At 37.8% G+C, this 11557-nt stretch overlaps 1 protein-coding gene across 6 annotated transcripts in view; it reads right to left on the bottom strand.

Moving 5' to 3' along the window:
- Positions 1-3297: 3297 nt before the first annotated feature.
- kank1a (KN motif and ankyrin repeat domains 1a) overlaps positions 3298-11557 on the bottom strand; it is a 278049-nt gene continuing 269789 nt past the window's right edge. For all 6 annotated transcript variants that reach the window (XM_072281739.1, XM_072281738.1, XM_072281741.1 and 3 more), the window contains 4 exons: positions 9184-9326; positions 7596-7796; positions 5397-5495; positions 3298-4212 (listed from right to left, as the gene is read on the bottom strand). In XM_072281739.1, the coding sequence (XP_072137840.1) occupies positions 4150-4212; positions 5397-5495; positions 7596-7796; positions 9184-9326 (506 nt within the window). In that variant the 3' untranslated portion in view covers positions 3298-4149. The remainder of the gene's footprint in view (positions 4213-5396; positions 5496-7595; positions 7797-9183; positions 9327-11557) is intronic.

The following is an 11557-nucleotide window of genomic DNA, read 5'->3' as shown; positions in this document are numbered from 1 at the left end:
GGAAAACAAGGTTTTAAAGAGTTGTGCTTTTTATTCCCTTTGTATTGCTAATTTAAATATCCTAAGGACTGTTTAGCAAATCTCTGGTTTGTATATGGTGACATCTACACACATTGATAATAAATTTTACTTTGAAATTTACTTCAAAACAATCTTTGTTAACCTAAAATTATGGATAGGGCTCACTGGTGCCTGGAACCAGGAACTCATCCAATACTGTCCTGCAATAAACCAACAGGAGCCACACTGAACAGCTGCAATTAAAACCACACACTTCTGCTAAAGGCATTAATGTTGGCGTTACTTTCCTTTTTAACTTGATCCAGCCACAACAGGGTGGAAGATACTTCCTGCCCCGCTTAGTGCAGTTGTAGACAAAAAATGTCACAACTGACATTACGTCTAACCATTCAACTGAGCAAGGACAATGAGATAATATAAGGGGATATAATAATTTAGTAAACAAAATGGAACAAAAATTTAGTAAGGGATAGAGAAACAAAATGTTTTTCAACTGTATTTGAACTTTATGCCATTTTAGCATTAGTAATAATGAATTTATTATAAAATTATAGTCATGATTAGTCCATTGAAGTTTTAGGATTTCCATTGTAATTCTAGGACTTCAGTCATAACGAAGAGCTTTATCAAACAAAATTTGATAATGAGTCAGATACAAGATAAAAGCTTGAATGACATGAACGGTTCTCAGATGTGCGAGAGGCACACGAAGGAATTCCAGAAAGGGTCCAAGTGATGTGAGGCATAGTGGGTTGGCGTACAACTGACAGAGATTACAGAGATGTTCAGTTGAAAAGCAAGGAAGGTGAGTCATTGCCAGACTGGGAACCAGTGCCTGCCAGTGAGCATAGGGTTGATGAGTGCGATTCTGTACCAATTAGTTTAGTGATCACCTGGAATAACCTATACAGGAGATATCATCTGCAGAATTACCAAAGAACTATTCATCTAGCTGCCTTTCAGCTAGCAGTAGTGATGGCAAGTTACTTTGCACTATGGTGAATGAACAATTAAAGCCACCCAAGCTGGCATTATCTTAGCCAATCCCTTCCAACTGAAGGTGACTTGGGTTCTGTGGTGACTGATAAGGCCCAATATGGAGTAGGGGTCCCCTACACCTGGGTCCTGATGGAGGACACAGATGGAAGATGCACTCCCTCCGTTGTTTAAACCAGGTATCTGTGTGTTCTTCTTGCATGGACTCCAGGTTCTCAACAGTATCCTGAACACCCCATCACTTTGAGTGGTCATGGGCCAGATTCCCAAGAGTCAATGGGTCATTGTGTTTTATGGAGGATGTGAGGACATCCTTGAATCTTTCCCTGCCATCCCAGTTGTTGGCAGAGTGGCACACAGCAGATTTGATCCTCACTTCTGGTGACGCGTAGAACTTCCACGTTGCCAGTGACTGCATGGGTTTATTTCCCCAGGGTGCTTCACTTTCCTCCCATATTCCCAAGGCATTTAAAGATGGGTTAGAGAGAAAAGGCTGCATGGGATGAGATTGCTCTGAAAGCTGGTTGGATTTGACGGGCTGAACTAGCTCCTATGTGATCAAAAAAACTAAGTCAACAACATTCAGAAGACACTTGGGACAGGTACATGGATGGGAAAGGTTCAGAGGGACATGTACCAAATGCAGGCAAATGGGACTAGCTTAGATGCTGAGATGAGAACCTTGACTGGAATGGGTGAGTTGGAGTGAAGGGCCTGTTTCTGTGCTGTATGACTCATGATCATTTGATAGATCTTAGAATAGTGTGCCTACTTCAGAAATCAGTTGTCAGGTAGGCAAACAAGATGAGTTGACAGTGTGTAATTAGGCTTCAGTGGCCTGGGAGAGGTCACTGATGTTAGTCTGTTTACATGGGCTCTTTCCTGTATCTGTTTTAGGTATCTCCAGGTCAGATTCAGAGAGCGAAACAGGTCCTTGGGCCCCCAAGTCCATGCCAACTATTTGTACTGATTCTACATTCATCTCTATTTTATTTTCCCCACATCTTTATCAAATCCCCCCAAATTCTATCACCAGAGGCAATTTACAATGCCCTACAAATCATCATGGGATGAGGGAGAATAATCAGAGCACCTAGAGGAAATCCACACGGTCACAGGGAGAACAAGCAACTCCAGACAGCTCCTGAAGTTGGTCTCTAGACTGTGAGGCAGCAACTCTACTGTCTGCACCACTGACAGGGATTGCTGTTGTTCAGAAGCCTGAAGCCTTGATCTTCAATCTTTTCCTCAATCAGCCAGAAGCTGAGGTGGCACGTTGATGGCAGTAGTGAACTTCGTCATTGATGTCTGTCTTCTCTGAGAGCTTGCTCGAGATATGGAAGTGGTTCATGGTGTCCAGTGGCTTGCTCCAAAGTGGTGTTGGCAGGCTGCCCATAAAGTGAGGACAGGTTGTGGAGGGTTTTCCCTTGTGGAAGTTGATGCCATTCTCTTGTGAACACATTAGTAAGGATCCTAACCAGAGGTTTTAGAGCTGTTTCCTGAACTGCAATATGGATCTATAGGTACAGTGGGCAGCATCTTCACTATGCAACAGCTCTACAGGAATGCAGGAGGCAGCACTAACTGCTCACCAAAGCCTCTTTAAATCTCATGAACACCTGTAACTCCATTATCTGGGAGTGACGCCGTGAACCGCTCTCCTCAAATTTTGCTGCCACCAAAGTTTATCTTCATTTTATGTTTGCAAAACGATAGTATACAGGCCTAATCAACAGGGCCTCAACAAAGCCCATCACAGTGAGGACCAATATCAAACATGGCAGTATCATTGGCTAGACATATTCTTCAATATATTTCAGCTAAATTATGCAGTTCAATACTGAATGGAGTTGATCTTTGAGAACAATGAAAAACTATACAACCTATGGCAACTGCACTTATTTACCAAATACAATGTATCGTGACAGTTAAATTAAAACTTATTTGCTCAAGTACTTCTGTCCAGACAGTATCAATGAAATGGACATTAACAGAGTTAATGACCCAGAAGCACTAAATGTGAGAAATTCAGTATGTTCAACGCTGTCCAAGTTAAATTAGATTTCTATTTGCCCTGTGTTACCATCTCCATTATTCGTGAAAATGTGACCAAAATTTTTTGATGGAAATTACTGGTAATTGCTGCTGGCTTCACCACTCTGCTTTCATTCAATCCAAATCTGGTCTGAGATGAGCAAGGGATCTGAGCTATTCCTGGAGCTGATTTATGGTCGGCATTTATTTTAAATGGCATTGATTTAACAAAACAACAAATTAGCATAATGGAGCTTTTATTCTGAAAATATGGCAAGGATCTAAGGCACTTCAAACATTTAAATATACACCGCAATTTAAATGTAACAAAATTGCAGTCTTATAAATATGCACAGAAATCCATGTACAGGCCTTTAATTGGACAGGTCGATATACAAATAATATCTCAAATTGTCACTAAAATCAAATTAGATACAATGACAAATTCTAAAAGAAGTTAAAAAGCTATGTTCAATAGTAAATTGTTATCATGTAAAATTCATTACAGGCTACATATAAATGAGTTTGACAATACTGTTCGATATAATTTTTAATGATACAAATGATCTTGTTTGATATAAAAATTTCAACAATCCGAGATACATTTCTGTGAAAGAGGAAAACCTAAATAAAGGTATCCCTTTATGTCACCTTAATTATAATGTTATCATTTTATTCTATGTTTTCAGAAAATATAAATAGTATTCTAAAAGTATGACACATCTTTTAATGGAAGTTTATATAGACAAAAAATATAGATTACAACTTCTAACAGTGAATGCAATCAAATAAAACTGTCACCTGTGTGATCACTGAGAACTAAAACAAAGATGGGATCTTAAACATTCTGAAAAGGCTTGCTACAGCAGCATATTTTGAGGCAATAGTAATGCTGTGTATAGTGAAGAGAGAATAACACCAGCTCCCATAATGCTTTCCAGTTTAGATGCTGGTCAGTGGATTGACAGAACTACCTTTTAGTACTACTGCTAGAAATATTTTTGCTGGTGAACTCAGGCACACATATACATTCAGTATCTGTCAATATTAACAATACATAGCAGCGTGGTACAAGATCAGGTGAATGGCAGGTACTAATCAATCAAATTTGCTTCGGCGAGTTGGACTTGGAGAGGTTTTCCTTCCTAACCTGGGTGTTCCCTATTGAAATAAGAGAAGGAGATTTAGGAACTAGAAATGTACAAATGTTTTCAACTTAAAAAAAAGTGTGTATATATTGTGTACATTATATATAATTATATATTATTGTGTGTGTGTGTGTATATATATATATGTGTGTGTGTGTGTGTGTGTGTGTGTGTGTGTGTGTGTGTGTGTGTATATATATATATGTGTGTGTATATATATATATATATATATATATATATATATATATATATATATACACACACACACACACACACACACACACACACACACACACACTAGTTAACTATATTTTCTCAGGGTTCAAACATTAATACACTTTTAAATTAGAAATGTCATGTGGAACAGTGGCAAAAATAGAGATGACTTTGCTCAATATTACTCAATCTATATTACTCCAATGCAATTTATTTCCATTTTGTTCTTAAGTTCTTTAATCCCAATAAGATATTTAATAATCATTAGGTACAACATTAGGTCCAGATACACCTTGTTACAAAGCAGGAGATTAGGTAGGATCATCCGCAAAGTATACAACAGTATGACAGAAGGTCTGAAACTTCAGCTAACGATAAAAGTCTCATGGTCAAAATTACTTAGAGCAGAGAATTACTCTGATGATAAATGCACCTTTAAATTAAGAACGTAACTTGCAACAAAGTGGCAAAATAGATTCTTATTCTCAACAGTCTTATCAATAACCACCATTTGTGTAGTCCTCGGTTAAGAGAAATAGGAATGGAATGGAACAAAGCAGATGTTGGAAACTGGATGCACTCCACAGACCAGAGAGCATCAGTAAGAGAAATAGAGTTGACATGTCCAATTGAGAACCTGCCATCAAAACTGTTTTTTTTAAAAAAGTTGCAGACTAAAGTTGTCAAGGTAACAAATGTGGTAAAAAGAAGAGCTCCATGCAGGCATTTCCTTGACAGGTCAAACAGAAGTAAAATCAGTTAATCAAACAGATATTAAGCAACATTACCCAAGAAATATGGCTAGAGGGTATATTATGGAGATCAGAGGGATAAAAATCTCAGTATGTTGACTGTAGCTACTAACCTAAAATATTTCACCCGGATGTTACCAGTGAAGCAAGGCATGCTTTTTAACCAAAGGACATTTATTCACAGATCATTTAAGCTCTAAATATAAGCATAATTTAAAAAAAAGCTCACCGGTGACGAAGCTTTGGAGAAGTTTACATGAGCATAAAGCAAGACCCCTATATCCTTATGACCAGCCTCCAGAGCAATGGATAATGCTGTACTTCCATCCTGAAAATAAGCGAGAATGAAATTCATTTAAAGAAGCTACTCAAATATCTGAAGATTTCAAAATCAGAAATGCCCCAAATAAATGAAAGACTTTAAAATACTCAAAAAGGAACCAAATAATTTGCACTGAAAAAAAAATTGATAACATAAACTACCGTGATAGGGCTAAGACAATTTAGCAACATTGACAGGTATTGTAGCTTTGCCTTCAGCAGGACTGTTCCAGCTCGGAGAATATTTGCAATGAAATGAGGCTGTGCGCATGAACTGGACTGTAACCTTTTTGAATATATTAATCAATCAAGACTGGGTTAAAATGCAATTATATGCAATCACTGACAGTGCAAAACTTACAGTAAGAATGCTGGAAAAAAAACAAGCCATTTTCTAATTGTTCCAAATATGTCCTATTATAGAATTTAACAGAGAATGTGGTAGATTATTTTTGGGGGTTTTGTAATTGCTTGCTTGGTGGGTGGAGGGTGCTGATGCTTTTTTTTTGTTGAAGTGGGGGAAGGGGAGGGTCATTGACTTGCTGCTTGTGTGTGGTGGGGGGTGTAGGGTGCTTTGGGGTTCTAATGTTTTTACTGTCATTCATTCTTTTGGGCACTCTTCAGTTTTCATGGATGTCTGTGAAGAACAAGAATTTCAGGATGTATATTAAATACATGAAACGAATGAGATGATGTTTACCTTACCAGTAAAGAGAGTTTAAGCTGCAAGGGTTAAGCAGTGATGCCTTCTCACAGAAGGAGCTTCACTCAAGTAGCGTATCAGAAAGACTTTGGGACTTCACACGGATCCTCTTTGCGTTGTGTTTAATTTGCACAAATCATAACTGCATTTCTAGGTACGAGTCAAATCACCCAAATTACTTAAAAAATGGATGTGGCAATAGGGGGAATATATGGCTGTTCTGGATAGATTAGTTTGAAATGGTTGAAAGGCTTTCCTTCATACACAAGATATTCATAGTAATAGTTTCAGTCAATATTGTTTCTCCATTTCATTCTTTACTCTCTTATCACCACCACCATGTTGACACTTTCAACATGGAAATTTCCACTCATTATCTGGTTTCCTAGTAAAAACTTGTGTTACAAACTGGCTCTTGAGCCTCCCTGTACAGACAACATTGCTCTCCTGAGATGTTTGCTCACATTGTAAGAAAGGGTCTGGATTCACATGGTACTACACAAGCCAATATGATGACAATAATTAATAACATAACTAATTTAAAATTTTCACGGACTCTAACAACTTTCTGATGCATTTGTAGGAAGACATTGATTCTGAATACCTGCTTGTAATTTCATCATTCTGAACATAAGAGAGCAGAGTCTTGCTTCTGATATAGCATGCTGAAGAACTCAGACATACCCTCAAACTGAGTATATTTTAACCAGTAGATCTCAGAACATTTTCCATTCAGCCTTTTAGATTTGCTGGTATCAAGTACAAGAACCTTGGCAGACTTCTGAAAGGTCCAATATTACCAAGACTCGTCTCACTACCACAATTACTACTCTAGCTAAACTCAGCACAAAATGCATACATTTCTCTGTTAGTTTGAAAGTTCAGAAGAGCTTTCCATCCAGTATGAATACACCACAGGTAGAGATTCATTCATTAACATCTTGAAGAAAATAATCAAGGACATGTGTTCCATAGCTATGATGGATGTGTTAATTTTATCTGGTAAGAACTCAATAACTGAAACCCTGTGACTTGCAAGTGTGGATGGACTATGTGATGGGGAAGAGATTAGTGCAGCAGCCCCTGCAAGGAAACAATCAAGAGTAAATAAAAACAGGTTATTTACCCAGTGTTCTACAGAAACAGCAGTTGATAGCAACCATAGTAAAGTGGAGTTTCACAGCTCTCAAATACTTCTGCTCTTTATTGGTCAATGACTTGCTGGGAGGTGGTTAATCAGATTTGTCCACTCAGTCAGGGCAGGTCAAACGTACTTCAAAAATATTTGATATTTATTAAAGAGAGATTTGCATGAAGAAGGTCTTCTAATCTGTCTAATGGACAGAAGGATCTGAATAAACAAACGTTTAGATCTTTAGGTGGAACATCTTAATCATAACTTACATTGTCCGCTAGGGTGGAATCGCATCCAGGTTGGGCCAGGAGAAGCTTAACTATCTCCACATGCCCATGCTCACTTGCACACATCAGGGCTGTAGACCCTTCATCGTCCTGGATATTGACATCAGCAGCACAGAGGAGAAGAGCTTTCACCATGTCCATCCGACCGTGGCTCACAGCGAGCATCAGTGCTGTCTGACCAGCCTAAAACAAACAAGGATAACAGCTTAGGGACCTGATATAGAGTTATACACATTGCAAAACTATTTGCATGGTGGAAAAGACATACAAACAATCCACATGATAAAAATCTAGCAGCAGAAAAGATACATTCCACTTCAACAACAATCTCTCATCCCCGCCATTTGGAGTGGAACTAATTGCTTAGTAATGGAGTTATAGGTTACCATAGTAAGAGGTCCATATCATACAAACACAAAATTGCAAAAAAACTCACCAGACCTCTCTGACAATACTACATTATTCAAGCGTTAAGCTTGGTTGTTCTGAAAGCTCATGCACAATTTCATTGAAATCCTATATAGTCTATCTTCAATTCCACCAAGTCCAGGACCACCTGTACCCCATTGTCTAATTAGTCATTTTTGCTTAACATGCCTTAATACTTACCTGCCTTGAAAAATCAAATTAAACATACCAAACTTTTGAGAAATTCCCGAATTTCCATGATTGGTGAGAAATAGTACTTCAAGAAGAGAAATTTACTAATTTTAAGACAGTCCCCCTCCTCTGAATTTTTCCACCAGAAGAAATAGTTTGTTTGCAATTACTGCACATTCTTCAACAATTAAGATTACCATCTCCACCCACTAATGGAATGGAACTATGTTTATAGAAGCATTCTTCAATTTAATCCTGAGATCAGGAATCATTCTGGCAAATCCAAACTGTACCCTCCCAAAAGTTATCATATCCTGCAGAGGTGACATTGCCCAAAAATAAATACAGCACTAAACCTCAGATGTGGCCAGTGTTCCATACAGCTATATTCCTACTCCTTTGGGATAAAGGCAAATACATCATTACTGTTTTTTAATTATTCTTTGGTTTCTACAACGGTTGTAATATATGTTTAAGGCAAAAATATTAATGCAAACATATTAATATTGAAAAAATGTAGTGCAAGATTCCAATAAGTTAGGTGTTCATGAGGGGAAAGTGCGAGTGAGGCACAGAAAGAATAGAAGGAAGAGAAATCCAAGGCACGTGATTGTTAGATTTGAAAGGTGAGTAGACAAATCAGATCTCTGATACAATTTTTCGTTACTTTCGCCAGAGTTGGTGTCAAAGCAGGCTGGAATATTCTAGTTGAACCTTTGTTTTTTAGCATGAAAGAAGAAATCAATGGATATTGTATGAGAGTACCTGCTACAGAACAATTAGCTTTGTCTGAAAACAACTTCATTACTGGGTCTCTTAATCTCTTAAATTCAACACTTAGTAGCATTTTCCCATTCCCCAAATAGAGAGTCAAAGATATAATGAGTGGTTTCCTGTTGACTGGAAAGATTATGATTAAGAATTTCCTTCTGATTTCTCTGAAAGGAGTAAAATACAAGAGAAAAGTCACCTGACTGGCTTTGGCATTCACATCTCCTTGACTAAATAGCTCATCAACAATTTTCATGTCTTTCTCATTTTCCACTGCAGCAAGAGCAGCAAGCATGATGGGAGTATAGCCAGCTTTATTCTGCTGATTAACATTGCATACATCTGTAATAAAATACATAACACCTCAAACTCTAGTGACAAAGTTAGTATCAACCATCTTTATCAATATCAGCTATCAAAGCCACTGAGGCAAAAGTGGAACATCCATTTTCATTGTCCTTCAATATTAATAAGAACTTATCGTTTAATTAGAGAATACAATAGAACAAACATTGGGAAAGAACTTACTGTGAAGATAATGATGAGCTTGTTATACTAATCATTATCAACACAGAAAACAGCCAGTAACTTAAAATGAAGGAGATGTGCATTAAAATACACAAATTCAAAAACCACTAATCAAGATGGATTGTACCACTGACAGCTCTGTAAATCGGACTTTAGCCTATAGCACCCTATTGTTTTTTTATTTTTATTTATTCATTCATTTAAGATGGGCATTGTTGGAATTTTCTGCTCATTCTTAACTGCCCCAGAATTGAGAAGAAAGTGGGTTAACCACATCGATGAGTCTTGAGTCAAAAATACGCCAAATCAGGTGAGCATGCCAAATTTCCTAAAGGTCATTTCTGAAGCAGAAGGATTTTTGCAATCCAGTACTTGGTGTGGCAGGGATTAGTTTATCATCAAATTTCAAAATAGTTGCCATAAGTGATTCTAACTTGTATCCCTAGATCAGCAGTTATCAGTCCAGTGTTTTAACCACTGTGCTGTTGTAAACCTAATGATGGCTACAAATCCAATTTACCACAGAAAGTTAGAGCTCTTTCACTCCAAATGTCCATTTCAAACATTGTGATGAACTTCAAATTTTCAAATAAACTTTTGGACAATGGAAATTAATTTTTTAAAAAAACATCATTGTGCAATCTCATAGCTTCATCTTTAAACTATGATTTTAAAATATGACTTCTTTGTTTATTTTTTCCCTACCCACTTTCTTAGTGCACTCTTAGGCCTTCTAGCTATGACTTGTTGGAATCACCATTCTAGTTTATGTCCTGCTTCACTCTGTGCCAGTTATAACAATTCCTCAATCTGATTAAGGAAACACAGAATTATACCTGTAGAAGGCATCTTGCCATTTGGCTCTCAAGCTTACAGTAATTTCCCATGCAAAATCTCACAGAAAACAAGAGCCACTGGTTTACCACCTTTAGTAAATTAGTATTTTACCTAGATATTTCACCTAGGTACATTCCAATAGTTGTGAGCCAGTGAACCTCAGGTGGTAAACCTGTCATCTGAACATAGTAAGAGGGCTTCATGTTAATTTTCAGGGAAAGGCATCTTTTTGCTAATTTAAAAACTTGTACTGGGAATATTTTTATGATGCATCAAAGATGCACTTTACATTTCTAGCTTCTCTAAGAAAGCCAGAAGAATATAACAATAACATCCTCAGTTCCTATCAGCTCTGCTTTTCCTCCTGTTTATCCATTTCTTCCTCTCCCAAAGAGGTCTGATAAGAGCAGTGAAATAGAAATGTGGACTTAACATTTCCGCATGCTGTTCCTCAGAGGTCAGTATTGGGACCACTACTTTTCACATTGTTTGTCAGTGATTTGGATAATGGGATTGTAGGCTTTGTAGCAAAGTGTGCGAGTGATACAAAGACAGGTGGAGGTGTCGGTAGTGCTGAGGAATCTACACAATTGCAGCCGGACTTAGACAAATTGGAAGAATAGGCAAAAAAAGTGGCAGATGGAATGCAGTGTTAGAAAATATATGATAATACATTTTGGTAAAAGGAACAACAGTGTGGACTATTATCTAAATGGGGAGAATGTTCAAAAATCAGAGGTGCAGAGGGACTCATGAATCCTCGAGTAAGACTCCCAGAAGGTTAATTTATAGGTTGCGTCTGTGGTAAAGAAGGCCAATACAATTTTGGCATTTATTTCAAAGGGAATAGAATACAAAAGCAAGGAGAGAATGCTGAGGGTTTATAAGACACTAGTCAGGCTGTACTTGGAGTATTGCCAATAGTTTTAAGCCCCATATCTCAGAAAGGATGTGTTGTCATTGGAGAGAGTCCAGGGGAGATTCACGAGGATGATTCCAGGAACGAAGGGGTTAACGTATGAGGAGCATTTGGCAACTTTGGGCCTGTACACTGGAATTTAGGAGGATGCATGGGGATCTCATTGAAACCTACCAAATGTTGAAAGGACTAGATAGGGTGGATGTGGAGAGGATGTTTCCTATGGTGGAGGTGTCCAGAATTAGAGGGCACAGCCTCAGAACTGAGGGGTGACCTTTTAGAACAGAGG

Source organism: Mobula birostris, chromosome 17, assembly GCF_030028105.1.
Source record: "Mobula birostris isolate sMobBir1 chromosome 17, sMobBir1.hap1, whole genome shotgun sequence".
Taxonomy (NCBI): domain Eukaryota; kingdom Metazoa; phylum Chordata; class Chondrichthyes; order Myliobatiformes; family Myliobatidae; genus Mobula; species Mobula birostris.
Note: the sequence above shows the minus strand (reverse complement) of the source record. Positions and strands in the feature narration are given on the sequence as shown.